Source organism: Megalops cyprinoides, chromosome 23 (assembly GCF_013368585.1).
Source record: "Megalops cyprinoides isolate fMegCyp1 chromosome 23, fMegCyp1.pri, whole genome shotgun sequence".
NCBI classification, from domain to species: Eukaryota; Metazoa; Chordata; class Actinopteri; order Elopiformes; family Megalopidae; genus Megalops; species Megalops cyprinoides.
Genome location: NC_050605.1, coordinates 7,154,365 through 7,174,883, shown reverse-complemented (window position 1 = coordinate 7,174,883; position 20,519 = coordinate 7,154,365). Strand labels below are relative to the sequence as shown.

The following is a 20,519-nucleotide window of genomic DNA, read 5'->3' as shown; positions in this document are numbered from 1 at the left end:
AGACAGTAAGAGTCTAGCAGGTGCCGATCAAGATCATGGATTCATCACTGTAATGGACATGCCTCCCACTATAGCAATGAGAGTGATGGGTGGAGACAGAGTTGTCATGTTCTTCAGCTCCGCTTACACAGGGTCTGACAGGTGTCAGTCACTACACAAAGCACACCCCATGTGTAGTAGTGAGGGGGTTGCTGTGGCTTTCTGTCAGTCGGGTAGGAGGGCTCCAAATGAGTACTCCACCCCCGACCCACCCAGAGCCCTGAGGGCAGCAACGTAGCACACTGGCAGTCAGTATTTATCTGAGAGCTCACAGAGATCTAAACGTGGAGCCTCTCTCTGTATCCTCCCTTCCTCACTACACAAGGAAGGGGGAACACGCAGAGACACTGTCATCCACAGCTGCACCACTCTCTCTCATCTGCCCCACTGAAACGCACACACTTCTGGATTAATTCTCCCCACGTTTAGTGGGGATCCACAATACAGAGGCTGTTAGGAAATAAAGAGGTGCAAACGGCAAGCTTGCTGGGGCTTGGAACTGAATTACCTCCATTGTTGAAAAGTATGCCTTATTTCATTCAAAACACTGATTTCCTTATGTCAGCTATGTTTTTGATACATCAATGATGTACACAGCAGGATGTTTACTAAAAAAGATTAGATTCAGTATATTGCTCAAGGGTACAAGCAGAACCCCCCTGTGATCCAGACCTGCTACCTTCTAGTTTACGAGCCTTGTTCCCTAATGGCTATGCTACTATCCCGCCAGTTATTAAATACATAATTGCATGATCATTGAGAATGCAGCCTGCAGTACAGTCTGTGTATATGGGTATATTTTTGAAATGGTGTCAGGTTTCATTCGCCCCAAAACATGGGTTTTATCACCAATTAATTTTAAATGAAAGAAATCCAAGAGCAATAAGTGTATCGTTCACCACAATTTTTTTTTCCTTTGAAATGAAGCTCTGGTATACTCCCTACAAAAGAGGGACCAATACATCAGCATTATAATGAGCCCATGGGCCAGGGGTACACTGTGCAAATAAAGCAACCGACGTCGAAAAGTTGACCGCGCAAAGCTGACGGCTTGCTCCCTTCGATTGCAGCCTCCCCGTGGGTGGACACGAGCAAGACGCCCAGCAAGATCGATCTGTACGACGTCCGGCGGCGGCCATGGTAAGAAACATTGGCCTCATCTTGGTTCATTGGGATGTGTGGTGCACAGTTAACCCCGGCGATTCAATATTCATCCTAATGAGGCCCCTTTGGACATTACATCTGCCCTCGATGAGGCTGTGCGTAATGCTCCATATATTCAGAAATGACTGGAAAAACATGCACAACAGGGGCCTGATTGATTACGCTCAGACACAGCAGACGCCTCGTACAGCAGTCTATAGATCATGCAACATTTATGCACCCATAGCAACACGGCAATATAACACATATAGTAATGAGAGTAATGCAGTATAATGAATTATATTATATTATAGTTACATGATAGGCCCTTTGTAACACTGTATGTTACACAGACTAACAAGTTAAACAGTATAGGACAGTATATATTGTACGTCACACAGTTTAGTAATGTAGTTTAGTAAACTATACAGATTGTCTACATAGCTGCCACTTTTAAGTGAAAGCTTTATACATCGCCGTGTTAGTCTTTGTAATGGCTTTTTTCCAGAAAATTGAAAAATGTTTTCTGATCATGTGATTTCTGTGTTCTCAGGTACATCCAGGGGGCTGCTTCACCAAAGGACATGCTGATTCTTGTGGACGCGTGAGTAACTTTCAGTAATTTCTCTGAAATTGTGGACTCTGATCTTTTATTCAGGGGAGACCATAGGGGAAAAGCATCATCACTGTCCCGCCTTGGACTGAACTGAATTTCAATGAGCTGGAGCTGTGGGTTTAAACACTATGAGTAATAGAATGATTAAGAAATCAAAGATAGTAGACTATACGTGTCACTGTTTCCATTGTACCAATTCCCAAGTCTCTTTGTGTATTGCGCCCAGTAAAATGGAACCACCCACAGATTCCAGTGAAGCGCTCTGATAGATATTGTTCCTGAGACCCTTTCTGTAATCACTAAATTGTTAAAAAAAAAAAAAAAAAAAAAAAAAAGTGACCGCAACTTGTTCGTAGATGACCTCTTTTGCAGAGCTATTAAAGAGGTGGCATTTGTTTGCTGCATTCGCTGTCTGCTGTCAGTTCTTGCTGGACAGCTTATTCTCTTCACCTCTAGCACATAATGAAATTCTGACTTCCTGTTGTCTCTAGCCCGGAGGAAGTCACTGCCTCTAAATGCAGTCCTGGATAGATACTGTGTCACTCTCTTAAAATGATTAGAGTGGACATATTAGAGTGTGCTATATATCTGAGAAGGCCATTACATCACTATTTCATATTTATGTTGCAGATGCCCCTTTTAAAAATGGTTACACTCCTTACCAACATAAATGTGTAGAGGCAATGTGATATGAGCATTAGGTGAAAGGGTATGTTGGTGCAAACAACTAGCTGTGACGGCCAGCACCCAGGTATTGTAAATTGGACTGCTCGCCTGGCTGCTCCCGCTTGTAAATTGGAGCGCGTGAAGTCATCGTTGTGTCGGTGGGATGCTCCATTTGCCGTCCCGTGTGCTTTTCTCGCGGCAGGGAGTGGGGTTTGCTCAGAGCGAAAGTGTCGCCCGCTCCGTCACCGAGCCGTGAGGTACGACAGACCGCTGTCTGATTAAACGGGGGGATGAGATTGGAGCTGTGGAGGCCTGCCAAGGCAAAACGAGGACAATAAAGATGAAAATCAATGCCTGCCTCTTAACTTAACGTTTTATAGATAATTGGTAGTCTTGATTGATGGCCTATTATACATAAAAGCTGGAGCTCTGTCTCTCCCGTGGCAGAATATGAAAACTTTTTAACTTTTTAACATGTTTTAATTGGCAGTGAGCAAGGGCTATATATAGAATCCGCTGTTTGCCAATGTCAAAATTTCATAACCTTTTTAGCACATCCAAGCGCCTGGACAGGGCTCTTTATGTTCCGAGAGAGAAATATCCTTTGAACGTGTACTCCATTGAAGCTATCAAAATGGTGTTATAAAACTTAAAAGATCAGAGTGCCGAAGTGTGTGTGTGTGTGTGTCTCTCTCTCTCTCTCTCTCTCTCTCTCTCTTACATGTCGGTTGGTTCTGCGATAGGTCTGTGCAACTTCTCCTTTCAGCTTTACATCCAAGGCCTCGCAGCATGGCTGTGATGTTAATTAGCGATTTTGTACCTCAGTTTTACCGGCTTCAACAGCTACGTCGATGAAACAATTAATCAGAGCAGGGCTGTGTTTAGGCGTTGAATCTTCTTCTCATTATCGTCCCCCTCCTAATTGCCGTTTGAAATTAAATACGCTCTACAACAGGAAGAGGATAATTTAATGCAGTATTTTATATAAGCATATCTGTGAAACAATACGTGATATTTGCGATATTTGAGTGACTGTCATCCTTGCCCTTGTGCACAACAGGAGTGGCAGTGTCTCCGGCCTGACCCTCAAACTGATCAGGACCTCCGTCAACGAGATGCTCGAGACCCTGTCTGACGACGACTATGTGAATGTAGTTTCTGTGAGTATGTGCTCGTTACCTCTGCCTAATGAAGCGATGTCAAGCAAGATCAAGCACACTTGAATCCCTGAGTTTCTGTTCACATTTAGGAAAATGACTGCCCATAGAGTAGAGAGTATAGAGTAAGGCTTTCACAATTTGACACTTTGATAGTTTGGCATGAGCGATACGGGGCATTTCTTGCTGTATTGCAGATGATAGTAAAAACGTTTTACTTATTTTTGTATTATTATCATTGAATTATGTTTTAATTCTTGTTTCGCACCATTGGTTGTGTGTAGCATTTTTACTCCTTGAATCTGCAGTTGCTAAAATATTTCTGAATCTTATGAAGAATTCTGACTGTGGTCTGGACAAAATAATTTTTTTTAATTCTGACTGTGGTCTGGACAAAATAATTTTTTAATCAAGTACAGAGGAATCTGGGTAGCAGAAATTTTTATATCTTTTAAATCTCCCACTTGCAACTTCCCCATAATTTCACACGATGATCACAGTTCTACCCCCAAGTCAAACCCAGCACAGCATGCAGTATTTCTATTTAATGCACAAGTTCCAGTAGATCAGGGATGAAATTGCACACGTTCAGTGTCTGGTTCATATGGTACGTGTGGCGTCTGCCATACGGGACCTAAATACGGAGACGTCTGTCGCCGACTGATATGGCCCTGTGTTTCTGCAGAGGCAAGACAGGTGAGAGGTAATGAAATATGGATTTGACTTGAGTTCCTCCGTTTCAAACAGGGGTTTAATGAAATCGCCACCATCCCATCTTGTGAAGCGAATTGAAAACTCTATCTCTGAACGGAGTCCCCAGGGCTTGGCGGAGGGACCTGGGAAATCGCAATCCATCATACTTTATTGCTCCAAATTTCTGTAAGAGGCCCTCAGATTATTTTTTAGTTGGGTCCAATAACCCAAAATCGAGCCTCAATTGATGCCAGCCATTTTCTGTTACTCATCCATTTTGAACATACTGTTTCAAGTAGAAACTTTTAACTCAAGGACAGATTTTTTTCAAGGGTGCACCTCACCTATGGAGCAAAATCTACAAATAAGTTTTAAGACAGCAGTATGTTTTTTTTTTTTTTGTCTTTCAATTTCGTTGATGATATGAGCTCATTTTCAAATCAGTCCAAGCCCAGTAATGAAATTAGCTTGCGTTAGCTAAGTGTATTGGTGGCCACGTGCCAACATCAGAGCGTCAGGTGAAACCACTGACTTCACATGCACTTAATGCGCAGGGCTCCAATAATTGAATCACGATTTCTAAAGGCAACACGTTGAGGTCATCCAGCATTTGAAGTCTTTCAGTCTAGTCCCAAAGTCTTGTGAAAGTTTGTGGGGTGGCCTGTTTTTGTCCAGAGGGAAAGAGCAGAGGGAGTGAAAATTGATCTGCTGTCTTCCCGTGGCAGTTAGACTGGTGAGCAATGCTGCAATCACCCTCTTTAATCGTGTTAGGTGCCCAGATAGCAGTTAGAGTAGGGTGATCGGGCCTTGCAATCCAATCCTAGCAGGATGAGATTTAGGGACCTAGCCTACTGTAGGAGCTCAGGGACTCAGGGGAATTTATGATTGTGTGGTGAGACTTGTGTTTCAGACTGTAGAGGGATGGCAGCAGCTGTCTCGTTAAAACGCATGCAGACAGAGGAGTGATTGACAGCAGAGTGTGGCAGCAGAGGTCAGAGCGAGGAGACTTGACCCAGTCAAACCTGACCAATCGGTTACAGTCGTCAACCCGTTGACTCTGTGGTCCCATTTTGAAGATGGTGTCTAAAGGAGAGTGGCCATTTCCCAAATTGGGTTTGATCTGCTTCACAGTTTTAACCCAGGCAGTTAGACCAGTTTTTCTTGACTGACCATGCTGGCCAGTGGAACAAGGTTTCTCTTCTCTTGCAACAGCGTCTGATCGGAAAGCAATTGAATCCAGAGATTAACCTGTCGCGGGCCAACTTCATGAACTCCTTCACAGATGGATTTTTTTTTTTTGGGCCCCTCCTGAGTTATTAGCTCCTCTGCTTCGTGTCAGAACGCGACACTAAATCATTCATCACGGAGTTTACCCATAAGACCCCACTCATTAAAACATGCCCTGAGATTGGGCTGACATTTGGACTGCCTCCCATTCGGGCCCTCATTATGTGCAGGAGAACTGATCGGTTTGCCACCTTGTCTCTTATTGAACCATAACCAGCGCCATTAATCAATCCGCACTCCTCGTTAATTCCTTTTGGGCCTGTTGTTTGCTTTATTTCTGAAGAAAAGGGATTTGAAGCGGGGAAAAGCTGCTCCGTTGGTGATCATCCACTAACAGGCGCAGGTATCCCACAGTCCCACTGCCCGGGTTTATTCGGCCTCTTTGCTGTTGCGATAGGTGACAGGCCCTAGTTTGGAAATGTAATTTCATCCCAATCTTTCGTAAAAACCCACTGAGCTGGCTCTCATTATCCTGCCAGTCCATTTGAAGTAAGGGAGTAGGAAAAACAGATGGCCTGTGGTTGGATTTCTGGTGCTCATTAGAGAAAGCATCAAGATGGAATGTGGCGGCGGTTGGTCCGGCCGTGACTCAGGTGGCCACGAATACAACAGGGGCACGGTGCGTGACACGAGGGGGCGAGCCATTGGCTGCCAGCCCAGCATCCCGCCTCCTCACGGGCTCCTCCTATCAGGAGGTGCTTTGGCACTTTCATCAGTTTCCAGTTCTGTTGTTTACCTTATCCAAATCATGCCTTTTTTCATTGTGTAAATATTTTCTCTGCTAATGTTACATAAACCTGATATTAATATATTAATATTTCAGGACACTGTAATAACCATAATAACTGCAGCTAACATTCAGGTTTTTCAGCCATTGCATTTTCAGGGGGCCAAGCAACAAAGGTGATTAACTTTTTTGTGGTGTTTATTTGAACTCTTCCATCAATTTTTGATTTGCCCATAGTCCAGCTTACTTTTGTACATACCATTATAATAAAGCACTTGCAAGGTTGCTGCTGCAACATATGAACGCTAAGGGTTCGTCCATAAATGTTCATTACATTACATTATTGGCATTTAGCAGACGCTCTTATCCAAAGCAACTTACATAGGTTGCAAGTTTTTTACCTGTTACCCATTTACACAGTTGGATATTTATTCAGACAATTCTGGGTTATCTCCCTCCAAGGGTACAACAGCAGTGCCGCAGCACGAAATCAAACCAGTTTCGGTTACAGGTCCTGCTCCTTAACACTATGCTACACTGCCACCCCATATCATTCATATCAGAAGGGATAAAGATGTAGCCAGTCACCTTCAGATTCTGATCTTATGGCTCAGTGTGGGACATGCCCACATGTTGTGATATTCACATCTCATACATTGCACAATGCTTGTGTCCATTACAATGCCATTGTGCCTAGATGGTATTACAGCAGACATTGCTGTGTACCATATGTATAATTCATTGTGGGCAGGCAAAGTAATTGCAATTCTATCTGACAGAAAATGATCAGTAGCTCCAGTGAAGTCACAGATACCGTACTGTATGCATTGTTTACATCTCGTAACCCATAGCCCCAGATCATATGAACGGTACAGGATGCCAATAGCTAAACACAAAACCCTTTTCCATGCATGTACCGTAGAAGGTATTGATATGAAGATTACAGGGACGATTCATTCCTTCAGTGTACAATAAGCCAAAATGTACTTTAAATCATATTCCTAGGGGTATTACCTGATCAATATGTTCATAATTAAGCATGAAACGGATCTGAAACTATAAAGCTTTGACACTGTGGCAAGAAGTGGAACACATAAAGGAACACACCTGAAAGAACCACCACTCTGTTTCTTTGAAATACACTGTGAGATATTTGGAAGTGATTCAAAGAGGGCGCCAGTGAGGGAACTCCTCAGAGAGGAGAGCGCGGGTGATGATGGGGTTAGCGGGCTGCTCCATGTCAGGGGAAGCCCGGGGGGAAGCCAGTGACAGGTAGGCAGAAGGCACTCTAGGACTGAACGCGTTCGGTTGCATCACCTTGTCACCTAAGCTTCGTGACCCAGTTCAGCTGAAACGAGCAGTGCGTTCAAACAGGGACCTGATGAGATTAACCCCGCCCTCTACCCACCCTGCCCCCCCCCCCCCCCCCCCCCCCCGAAATCCGATCCAGCTTTTCGCAATTGACCCTCTTATAATGGGATCACAAGGGTTAATCCCTCCCCCCTCCCCCGACAGTCATGTAAGCCTCACGGTCTGTAGAGCACCGAGGGCCACGCCTACGAGCACTGAGTTGGTCATTATCGCTAAGGCTTCTGCTCTGTAGCTGGAAGAATACCACTGACATGCATGTGAGGGGTTGCGGAGAGGAAGAATGGCTGTGACATAGGAGGCAGTAGCATTGTCTATTTTAAGGAGGACAAGCCCCCATTACATCATCCCGCCACTGACCTTCTGGTGACGCGTGGGGCCCACTCAGTGAGTGCGGCACGCTGGACCGCAACCAAGCATGTATTGCTTAACACTTAACAACCCACGGCAACAGAGCCTTCACCTCTCATATTGATCACTCGCAGTGCATTTAGCTGTTAGGTCGTACCCGCGGGCTCCGGGTGCTCAGGACGTGTCCAAGAACAGCGAACCAGGGGGGTATAATGCTTGTGTCAGTACGCCGTGTTTGCCGTAACATCTCTGACCCTAATTCATTACGCGAAAGATCTAAGGCCCCCGAGCTCGCCAGAGTTTGGACCTCTGCCTTGTTTTTCCTGTCAAAGCCCGGCTTAATCTCAGGTTTAAAATCACGGCTGTGCTCTTGGCGCTCTGTGTCCGTCTCCATGCGCCGGTTCTTTTCTTATTCCCCTTAATCGGGGAGCCGTAATCAAGCCCTCACGACCTAACTCCTAATTATGTGTAATTTTCCCCCACTTACGAGAAACTGCTGACAGCCCTCCTCTTAAGAGGAAGATTTGTCGAGTGTGTTACCAACAGTATGAAAAGCGCTGAATGGGGATATAATAACAGATCATTTGCATCTCGCGCTAGTGTGAATGCCTGTGTTTCCTCAGCGCGCTGCAGAAGAGGTTGAGTCTCTGTGTCTGTGTTGCCACATGCTGAAAGTTGCCAGGCGCTGATTGCTTTTCTCACAGCCGTGTGCCCAGTCAGAAACATATGAATAGTGAGAGTTTTGTTTGGTAATGATTATTTATGATATTGGTCAAAAACTTACGTGAAAGGTTAAATGGATGTTTTCCGTCCCCTGTAGGGGTGTTCGTACATACGAGCCACATGTCTCCAGGCCTTTCCCGGATGAGAGGACAGGCCTTTTACGGCGAGAGACTGCAGTTTATTTCTACCCACGTTTTTTTTTTTGGGGGGGGGGAGCTCTGCCGTTTTCTTACCCACCGCAGAGAGCCCCTGCTTGCCTCCCACAATTCCCCCCACCGCCTCCATCCCGCACAGCCTGACAGCTCCTCCCGCCTCCCTAAAATAGCTCTGTTGAAAGAGCAGCGCTGCCTCACTCTCCCAGCTCTCACCCTCACCGCGAGGCGTTCCCCGAGTCCCGTCCGGTCGCCCCTCTCCCTCTGGGCGTCAGGCTCGCAGTTCCAGAGGAAAGACGGAAAATTTCCTTCAGGGTTAATAAACGTTCAGCTTTCAGATGTCAGCCAACGGTCTGGGGGTGGGGGGTGGAAGGGAAGGGGGGACGGCAGGCTTCATGACTTTTAAAAGGCTACTTTTTGACAGCCGCGTGTCAGACTGTCTCGATTTTTGTGTGTTGGGAGATTTTTTTTTTTTTGTTACGGTTTTGGGATTGATTGATGAAGGTGGCCTTTAGAGGAGGTGCAGCACCCGGTCTGATATGTAAAGGCAGAGATTTGAATGAGAGGAATTTTTAAAATATGCCTCTGTCCATTTTACTCACCCCAGTCAGTGAAAGTTTTTTGAGCCTACCACTTCTAACAAAGTGTTGCCACAAAATACTGCACCGAGCCATTATAATGTATAGCAAGGAATATGATGCACTGAAACAATGGAAGAACAAAGCTCAGAATGGCATTAAAACAGTGAGATAAAAATAAACTAAACATGTACATACACATCCCGTTAAACTCAAAATCAGTTTACCTAAGAGTTTTAATTAAATAATTAAATAAGCATTGTGGTTAGCTTGGATGAGATTGGATGGTTTAGTTTTAATCGGACCATTTACATTCCTAATATCCAGTCTGGTGAAGGTGGAAGAGGTACCTTTGGAGGTTGGGATATCACTGCAAAGAATGCCCAGTGCAGTAGTACTGCTCTCCCTGTGTTGGTGTAGCACGTAACACATACTCTTAATTTAACATTATGCCATGCACTTTAATGTACTTCCAGTAGGACTGGGGTTATGAAATATGCACACGGCTGCCATATCTCGATCATCAACGTGCAAAGCCCTCTATGTGTGCAGTTTGGGCATCTGCTCCATCTGTGCAGATGCTGGGATGTTTCCTCTGTCACACTTTGGGCGGCAAATGGATCCGATGGCTGAGCAGGAAAGCTGCCCCCCCCCCCCCCCCCCCCCCCCCCCCCCACCATGCCACATCACTCCTTAATGACTTAGTGCACTCCGTCACACCTCGCTGAGCTCCTCCTCCGCCGCTCGCTGATTGGAGCGACAGCCCTGCTGATATGTCCGAACGCAGCACGGCATGATGGGAGGGCAGTAATCATGAGCTGCTGAGCGAAAAGATGGTGCATTTTCCCCTCAGTCACAATTAAAGGGAAAAATGACTCTATATAAACCCAGTGTCTTTAAATACACAGAGGACATGCATGTGTAAAATAGTTTGAGGCAGTTTATACCAAGACATACCATGTAGGGAATGCATAAAAGATGTTTTAGAGTCTAGCAGTTTGTCCTTGTATGTCACTCTCATGAAAAGCATGGAAAAATGATAGTGTGTGTGCAGTGTAAAGCTGTTCAGAAACATCATTCTAAAATGCTGGGTGGCTCTTGGCTTAGTTCGGTCAGATGTCAGTCAAGTTTTAATAGGCCTTTTCACTCACTCTGCTTGAATGGGTATTAACTCAGTGAAAAGACTCCTACATGCAGCGGGGCAACAAATCTATTTGGCTCCAGTTGTTTCTGTGAATAAGATCCAGCTTTGCTTCATTCGAAACATGCATTTGCACTTGTAATATGTTCAACGCTGTTAATATATAAAATCCCTATGAGGCTTTCCATTGTCACTGTATGGGTAGGATTCCAGTGCATCTCAGCTGGTTTGGTACCAGTCATGTGACTTCTCCGTGTTTCAGTTCAATGTAAACGTGAACAAAGCGGCCTGCTTCAAGCACCTTGTGCAGGCCAACGTCCGCAACAAGAAGATCCTGAAGGATGGCGTCCAGAACATCTCGGCCAAGGGAATCACCAACTACAAAAAGGGCTTTGAGTTTGCCTTCGAGCAGCTTATGTATGTGAGTACCATATTGGCAGGACGGTGCCGGGAGACATTGGGGGAAGGGGGACGTTCTCCATTCACTGGCTTCCATTTAGACCCGGTTCATTAGTCTTTCTCTACAGGCTCAGAGTCATGGGGAGGGACGGGGGTGGTCAAAGTTCACACATGACAGAGTATATGCATTGAGATGCAAGTCAAAAGCCTTCATGTAGGAAAGAGTGGGAGATGGATGGGCATGAATAATGATAATCATACAGACAACCAAGTAGGTTATCTTCTGTAGCAACTACATCTCAAATGCCAAGCCTGTCGCAGTGCTGTTAAATATCGCCATCTACTGGCTGAAAACCTCACGTTGCTTGAGTCGTTTGCTGTTCCACCAGTTAGATTTTTTCCTGATTTGCACACACTAATTATATGGTTTAAACTGCATGTTTGATCAAACGCACAATAAAATGTTTACAGAGAGGCCTTTCTGCAATGAAATGGTGCCCTTGTTCACTGCGTCTGTCTACATTTGTTCCAGGACAATGTGACCCGTGCCAATTGCAACAAGATTATCATGCTGTTTACCGATGGAGGGGAGGAGAGGGCCCAGGAGATTTTTGAGAAGTACAACCCCCACAAGACGGTGAGACGGCAGTTTAATAAAGCAGAGATATACATTTTGAACAGATGATCGGATGATTGAATGATTCAAATGATTGAACCCTGTTCCTACCCTCAAATGCTGTATGACACACTGTTTGTTTCTGTGTCAATAATTACTCACTGCTGCGAGTTGCATTCAGTCATACTTTCAGGCAGGAAATTGAATATCAGTTAAATGTTCAGGCTTTCCTACATTAGAACTGGTGAGGTGGAATAAAATTCAAGATTGTGTTTGTTTGTTAATAAGCATTTAGTACTGAGACTGATCCAAGTCATCAATTTCTGAACCTGGTGGAATATCTAGGAATCATTTGCCATATCTAAAGCACTATGGACAAACCTAAACAAGGGAAATCTGAATCATGTTGGATGCACCATAAATATTCACATTCACACACACTCACTCGTGTACACACACACACTTGCAATAGACAGAGAAGGATAGTGTTAGAGAAGACACTCGCTCACCAGATACACCAATGACAATCTGTCTGCAATGACTTTAAAGCTGAAAGTTCTGCCTTTCAGAAGAGTAATGGTGCCAGCAGAAATCACCTGTCTGCAGATCCGGATAGACCTCCTTATTCATGTTAGTCAGGAACTTAAAGTTTAGTCATCTTTAGAGTTGTCTAATCAGCAAATTCTTCTGAGGAGGGGTCTCTTTGTACTCGGCGGTCTCTCAGCACCTGACTGTGATTCATGTCCTTCACTTGTTTTGCACTGTGTCTCCCCTTTGCATCCCCCGTCTGTACCCGGAGCATAATGAGATGTTGAGTAACGCCGCACCTGCTGTTTGTGTGGTCTGTTTTGATACCCACGCATGCTGTTTGGGGTGCGCGGCGCGCCTCTCATTAAAAAGCCCTGCCATCGCGCCCCTGCACACTTCACTCGCGCACACCGGCTCCAATTAGCGGGAAGGTTTCTGTTCTACAGGCGGCGCGTCCGCGCGGGGGCCGCGCTTCCTGTTCCTTGGTGCCGGGCGCAGTCACATCAATGCCGTGACATCTGGCCGTTCCCCTCCCCGGGCGGGGGCTGGGGGGGTCCCGCTGGCAGATGCGTTACTGCCTGGCTGTCACAGAGGAACAGAAGTTTTATCTCAGAATGGGACATGCCTGTGTTTTGGGGAGGGAGTTTTGTGTACTTTTGAAGTTAAATGAGGATCCAGATGCCCTGAAAAGCCTTGTTAACTGCACCTGTATTTTGTATGTTTTCAGAGTCGTCATTTGTATTGTTTACATTATGTACATCACATGCCTTTCACAGGTTTCCCAAGGAGTTCATTTTCTTGCTTTATTTTCTGTTCTTCGGTGTTGTGATTCTGCCACTGTGCCTTGATAAAGTAAAACAATCAATACAATTAATTAGATAGTTTGTATTGCTAATATGTTATTTTATTATTACGGTCTCTTTCTCCAGGTCCGCATCTTCACTTTCTCCGTCGGTCAGCACAACTATGACAAGGGACCAATACAGTGGATGGCCTGCACCAACAAAGGTATAGGTTTTCATATGCGTTAGTATTAGAATGAGATGCAGATGATTTGCTTTGCCATGTTAAGGTCACCTGCTGGATTCTTATGCAAACTGTGATCTGTGTGATCTGCAGAATAATCCGTATTTACATAACATCCGGGGAAATATCATTTTTCACCATACTTCTGGTAGCAGTTGGGCTTTCTGGTTCATGTGTACCTTTCAGTATTGTAGTTCAGTATTATAGGTGATGTTGAAGGTTGTGATCCATTGATTATAATCAGCACTGTAAACCTCAAGGTGTTAGCATTCTTTCATGTCTGAATGCAGCGTTAATGTGAAAGTCCATCAAAACATACCCATTGTTTCTCTTCCAGGTTACTATTACGAGATTCCATCCATTGGAGCCATTAGGATCAACACACAGGTGGTGATGCGTCCATGCAAAAGATTTGTATTCATGTGCTCTGGCACACCCTCCTTGCCACAGATGTTTTAGACAAGTGATTGATGTGGTTTACTCTGCAGGAGTACCTGGATGTTCTTGGAAGACCTATGGTGCTGGCAGACAAAAAGGCAAAGCAGGTCCAGTGGACAAATGTCTACCTGGACGCCCTGGTATGTGACACCACCTTGCACGCGTTGCACGCACCGCTTATTAAATATATAATATAAATATAGTAATGCATCCACGCAAAGCCAAAGTCACACAGAGGCAGATAACTCATAAGATGACTTCACTTCACTTTGCACCATGACAATAGAGGGATGCTTTGCATAAAGTTTTTGTTTTAAGGTTGATTTGTTTCAGTAAGCTGGCAGTGGTTTGACAGTTGGAGCTTACTGGTGAAAGTGAAAGTTAGGGTGAAAGTGCCAATTATGACACTGGCTCAGTTTCATTTGGCTTAACGAAGGTGTTTGTCTTGGGTTGTCGTCAGTAAACGGAGTCTCATGTCCTTTTTATGACTTTATAATTTGTTACCATTTTCTTGCTGTTACCAAAATAAGATGTCAGTTTTGTTGGATAATTCTTGATTGTGAGTTATTTTGAGCCATTTTCCAGAAAGAGGAAGAAAACGCTCCTTACTGTGGCTATCTGTGGACAGCAGGCTGTTGACCTGCTGCTTGTTATTGCTTCTCCTTACTGGAAACTGAGCAGATATTACACCAGCAACACATGGCACCCATGACTGAGTGTGCTTTTTTATCAGTTTGTGCTGTGTTTAAGGAAATTTGATTGTGTGCTATTTTCAGCTTTGTTCCTCATTATTAGGAGCTATTAATTATTCTTTATATTATCAAGTTACTCTATACTAAAATACAACATAAAATTCAAAAATAAAGTATAAAATTCAACAAAATACAACATAAAATTCATTTAAAGCTGGCTTAAAATGGACACAAATGTGTAGTTCAGGGATGTATGAATGATTGTGCATCTTAACAGTGCTTATATGTGGTGCTGTGTCTTTCATGTGTTTGTGATTCATTTGGACTCCAGGAGCTTGGCCTTGTTATTACGGGGACACTGCCAGTTTTCAACAAGACCGTCTCAATAGATGAGAAAGATGGAAAACCAAAAAAGGTACCATTGGAAAAATGAACTTCCTAAATAAACCTCCAAAATGTAACAGGAGCTGCTTCAATCTAATCACAAAGTGCTGTGACTTTAGCTTTCAGTGACATATTTAAGCAAGTGTAAAGATTTTCTGACTCATCTTTCAATTCCAGCTCCCCCCTAAACTAATAATGTTGTTGAAGGAAAAAAAAAAAAATCTTTTGTAATACAATCCAAATATTCCTTATCAGGTGACTGGGGATTATAAGTGATTATAAAAGGGGATTTATATTTTTCAAACTAATTTGAATTAAAAACACGCAGAGAAATGGAAGACATCAGTGAGTCACCGTGACAATGAAATAAGCAGGGGCTCAAACAGAAAAACGGCCCAAAGCACTGCTGTCGTTTTTATCCTGTTTGAAGAGATTCCATTAACACAAAGGGATGCTGACTCATTTTGGAAATGACACCAAAACGAAACTGCGATCTTGCGTAGCGTTTTATGAAATGGAATTACAGAAATCTCGTTACTCAGTTCCTTACATGAAAACACCTGTAGTGTGTAGTGAGTATCCATGCATTTTTTCAGGTCAGTCACTTGCTAATTATACCATTCTAGATAATACCAATTCTCCTAGATAATTCCACTCTTTTTTTGCAGTTTTTATTTGTATTCATTTTGTTCTTTCTCTTTTCCTTTGACACCAGAACCAGTTGATACTGGGAGTAATGGCCGTTGACGTGTCCCTGGACGACATTAAGAGGCTAACGCCACGGTTCACAGTAAGAGCCTCATCAAACAGATGCTTGTGGCTTAGCAAATGTAAAGTAAATGAAATGTTTCCACAGTGTGGGCAAACTGCAATTTATCACACCATAACCAACGTGATGTAAATGAAATGTTTTCACTGTGTGGTGAAACTGCAATTTATCTCCATATACAGCAGAACACATTATAACATTAACATTATTCATACATAAACATAAAGCCCTTTTGGGCAGTCTGATAAGCCGCATTTCCAATTAACTTAAGTAACCCACTTTTTGCACCATAAGGCAATGTGATGCCCTTCCAATAAACCACAGAAGATAAAATTCAAAACACAATAACCCACACTCCTCACCCAGCTGGTCGTTTTACCAACAAAACCTTCATTTTCCCAAGCATCAGCTGTGTGTTGGTCACCAAATTTTCTCAGCAGTTATTTTGTGTAATTTTTATTGAATTGGATGTGGCAGTACAATATGTTTAAGCTATGTTTTCCTACAACTCCATCATTCTCTCAAGCTAAGGATTTAAACAGGAAATAAGGCCTAAATGTTCTGCCTCGCCAATTATCAAAGCATCTGTATGTATTTATTTTTGGTCCATACAGTAAGTGATTGTGATCTGCACTTTGCCCGCACAACTGTTTCCAGATGAGAAAACAGTGTCATAGAACTCTTTGTATTATTCTAAATCTCTCCTCCGGAGTGTAATTAGGTAATGCGTTTTAGCATGTTCCGAGAAGGGCCAAGTCCGTCACGACTCTGCCAGCGACCTAGAACCTGGTGGTCCCCTTCAGGCAGGCATTAACCATCACTCTCACTGACTCTTTTCTTCCTCCCCCCCGAAAGTTTGGCCCCAATGGATACTATTTCGCCATCGATCCCAATGGCTATGTGCTCCTCCACCCCAACCTTCAACCAAAGGTACAGTCCATCTTCTCGCCTCTCCATCACCACTCACTTTTCTTGGTTGTTGCCACAGTGAACACGGTGAACATACTTCAGCCATGAGTTAGAGCTGTCTGAATTTTCCCTGATTGCGAGGCCGCGCCAGATCAGTGTTTTGGTTGGCCAGCTGCAGCTCTCTTCTTCCGGTTGTTCTTCTGTTATGACGTGCCTGTGGCTTTTGTGTCGAAATATTATGGTCCGACAATCAGTGACTAAATGATCCTCTTCCCCCTCACTTTTCCTAACTTGTCACCAGAGAGGAGAGGATGCATAGCATAGCATGTGTTTTCACTCTGTTGTATCTCAATTGCTTTTGTTTTCCTGCTAAGTAGCCACAGCTGGATGCAACTTGCGTAAGTCACCCACCATATAACGAGTAAGAGGGGATTAAAGGTTTGCTTACCACTGCTTTTGCAGACCTTTGACCTTCCGTATGGAGATCTGGGCTTTGAATTCAGCCATCAGCGTCTCTGTTATAAATTTAAATCAGATTTCAATAGTGCTTTCAGGCAGGAGTTCTACTGCTTTTTTTGTACTATGTGTTCTATATGTAGCATATAACGTCAACCATATGAGATGTATGTATGTGTGTATATGTATATATATATATATATATATATATACACACACACATGTATATAAAATAGACAGAATGCATTTGACATGGCGGAGAGCCAGCGTTTAAGTTTCCAAACAACACGCGTGCAGCCATGAAACGTTGCTGTGCATCTCTTTAGCGTGGCACCGGAGTGGTGCTGCATGAGTTGGCTCCGCCATCTCGCTGCCAAAACATGGTCAAAAGAGACGTTTGATATGCTTTGACAATATCAAGAAATCCCCTCCCGTGTTCTTTTCTCCTCAATATTTAACATTAATGAGCTATAGGGCAGCCCATTTAGATATTTTAAAACTCAATCAACGGAAAGGGTTACCCTTGTGAGGCAGTATCTTTTCTTTTTTTTGGGTTAAACACGATGGAGTGGATGTGTTCCATGACTGTGTCGACATGCCATGTAAAAATTTATTAAAATATACCCTTTGTGGTCATTTGGTCCATTATGGTCTCCAAGTTTAGGGACCTTCAGACCTTCAACCTTCAAACATATATATGCATTCATGTACATAGTCAGGTTCAGAAGTGTCTGAAGGGTATTAAAAGGGCAGTGTTAAAATGTTAGAATCATGAACAATGTTATGAAATATTTGAATCAACTTCCTTAAAATTTCTAATGAAGTCATGTCTTTGTAATGTATGACAAGAAACAGCATCACTCCGAAGCTTCTTAGTTGTATGAGCAATTGGATTTGTGAGCCATATTTCTCAGAATTAAAACGGACCTCTGGGACCTCTGCGTCCCAACCAATACGAAAACGGAATCGACCCACAAATCTTGCTCACTTCCTCTAATGAAGACGTGTGCCTAGAGAGCCTGCCTTCCAGTTATGCATACTGCGGCTTGTCTGTTGGTCTCATGCAGTGCTGAAGTGCCTGGAAGGAAATGAAGAAGGTGCCAAAAGACAAGAAATTGAAATTATCGAACGAAAGCCTTATCGTAAGACACACAGAAGGTGAATTTGCAAAGTGGAACCTTTACCACGCCCTCTGTAAAGAGTATAGGCCAGACGATTACATCTGGCGAGTGTTACAGCAGAAACGCACCCTCTGGTAAAAATGCAGAAAGGCCCTCTAGCTTCCACCCCACCCCAACACCTCTGACCATTTAGTAAAGAATATTTAAATCCAGGCAAATATGACAGAAACATTCATACCCCCAACAGACTGGGTCAATTAAACCTGTGGCTTGGTTTATTCGAAAGTGCTGTAATACCATTTGAAAGGTCTTTCTTGAAGTGAATCTGATTCTGACAGTTTGCAAAAGTAGTGCTTTTCCGGTTGACAGAAACATTCATATTGGCATACTCAAGGTTTTAAAAATGATCACTCAGAAAGTACTTGGTTCAGCATGCCAAATGGTTATAAATGAAGCTTGAAAAAGCTGTCTACTTGGTACAGCGTGTAATTAATTTGTCCAAACAAACACTTTCCCTATAGGTTTCATTGTCAAATGCTTATTGAATTTTCCTGCAGACCGTTAAAGTTACAGTTAAACTCCTGCTGACATATAAATGTGAAATAATGGTAGAGGGGTGTAATGGAAATAATATGCGTAGAAATCCTTGTGGTCTGCTGTAAACTTACATTTCAGTAATTGCAGTAAATACAACGTAGTAAACGAACACAGCAGAAGATGTTGACGTCAATAAAAAAATTACTCAATTTAAAAACACCACAATTCTACAACTGGAAGATCAATGTTTTCCACGCAAAATCTGTTTTCAATTTTCCAGAATGAGCCCAAAATGTCTGTTTTTCATTAATTCTGATAATATTTAATTCCACCCACCCCAGACTTTGCTTTGAAACTTTTCAGTGTTTATTGACAAATTTTGAGATGGTGCCAGTTGTCTTTTTTTGTTGTTGTTGTCTTTCGAAGTTGATTTTGTGCATGTCTGTGTGTGTATGTCTGTGTGCATGTGCATGTGTGTGAGTGTGTGTGTTCTGTCAGCACTCTCACAATGAAATGAGTCTTGAATCTCTTTGTTAGAAAAGGATACACAACCGTCGGATCAGGCTTAAAAACAAATTTGCAATAACCTTCCATGAGGTGAGGGGGCGTTGTAGAGACAGCAGCGTGTTACTGCCCTGGGGTGGGCCCTTCAGTTGGACCCCTCATGCTGTAGTGGTGGATCAAGAACAGCTCCTTGTGTTAATTATTGACCAAACACTATTGTACTAATTTTGCTTTAATGTTGGGTTTAACTTGTTGACAATTTTGGTCATAAAAATGCACTGTAACAAATTTAATTGAAATTTGGTTGATATCAAAGATTAAAAATGACACAGACATGCCTTTTAACAAAAATCATCATAATCATAATGGAACCAATCTGTAAGAAAAGTCTAACTGTGAAATCTTTCATCCAAAAGCCCCAAAAATTTGGCTTCTGAATAAAAGTTTTGAAATTTAGCAGGGAAAGCATGGGAAGTCAAGTTCAAGAAACAGAATGGGTTCTCCCTTGTATGGCTGTGGGTTTTTGGGGTCCAGCAGAAGGCAGCAAACCTCACAGCTGCCCAGTAACTCATGGTCAGCCTTCCCCCCCCCAAAAAAAAAAACTCTCAGGAGCTCCAACATTTGACCCAACCGAAAGACCCGCCCCACCACAATGGCTTCCCTGCTGTTGTAGCCCTAGTCTTTAGGTAGCAACATAGATAGTTTTTTTTCTCTAACCATGACTGTGTCCTCTCAGGCTTGGGAGGCTCAGTCGGTACAGGGAAATGGGTGTTATTAAAGACGGGTGCTACTTTTTCATGGCCTTGGACCTCTACTGTAGATATCCCGCTTGTAAAAGTAGTGTGATGGAAGCCTGTTCTCTCCAGCTGATGGAGAATGAGAGGGGGGTAGGTTCATTATACAAGGCCCCTGGAGATAAATGGCCTGTTTACACTATATAAACTTAATCTTCCACATGCTCTGCCTCTCGCACCTCCACCCCTCCCTTTTTCTTCTCTTTCTCTCCCTATCTCTCTTGCTTTCAAGGATCAAAAAGCATGGATGCTTTTTTTGTCCTCTCTCTCTCTCTATTTCTTTCTGTTGTTTCAGTCAGTCAGCTGTAATACTCAAAACACACTGATGCAATGCTGACATAACGTGCTGCACTGGCACCCCATCGGGAAGCATTAATAATCCCAATTAATAATTTTGTCTACACTTGTAAGACAAAAAAAACAAAGTAAGACAAACTCAAGCCTATGGCCCTACTGGCCCAAGTACTGGCATCGCAAGATGACCAGACCAACACTTTTCTTCCTCTTACAGTCACCTGACCCGAACCTAGCCCCTGTGAGAGACTCCCCCTTGAAATGAAACTACCCTCCCTTTATATACACAGGTAGTGGCTTCCTCCTCCGCATATCCTAAACCAAAGGGTGTAGAAAAAGAGGGAACAAAACAATAATCAATTATTAAAATAAACAAATAAGCAAACTGAAACGATACATAATTACGATGAA

The 20,519-nt window shown here is 43.3% G+C and overlaps 1 protein-coding gene across 4 annotated transcripts in view; it reads left to right on the top strand.

Annotated features, from left to right (window-relative positions):
• Positions 1–20,519, top strand: part of LOC118770145 (voltage-dependent calcium channel subunit alpha-2/delta-1-like) — a 137,153-nt gene that overhangs the window by 86,895 nt on the left and 29,739 nt on the right. For all 4 annotated transcript variants that reach the window (XM_036517619.1, XM_036517620.1, XM_036517617.1 and 1 more), the window contains exons 8-18: positions 1,110–1,179; positions 1,736–1,786; positions 3,525–3,624; positions 10,904–11,062; positions 11,573–11,677; positions 13,114–13,192; positions 13,548–13,597; positions 13,699–13,788; positions 14,672–14,755; positions 15,440–15,514; positions 16,349–16,423. In XM_036517619.1, the coding sequence (XP_036373512.1) occupies positions 1,110–1,179; positions 1,736–1,786; positions 3,525–3,624; positions 10,904–11,062; positions 11,573–11,677; positions 13,114–13,192; positions 13,548–13,597; positions 13,699–13,788; positions 14,672–14,755; positions 15,440–15,514; positions 16,349–16,423 (938 nt within the window). The remainder of the gene's footprint in view (positions 1–1,109; positions 1,180–1,735; positions 1,787–3,524; positions 3,625–10,903; positions 11,063–11,572; positions 11,678–13,113; positions 13,193–13,547; positions 13,598–13,698; positions 13,789–14,671; positions 14,756–15,439; positions 15,515–16,348; positions 16,424–20,519) is intronic.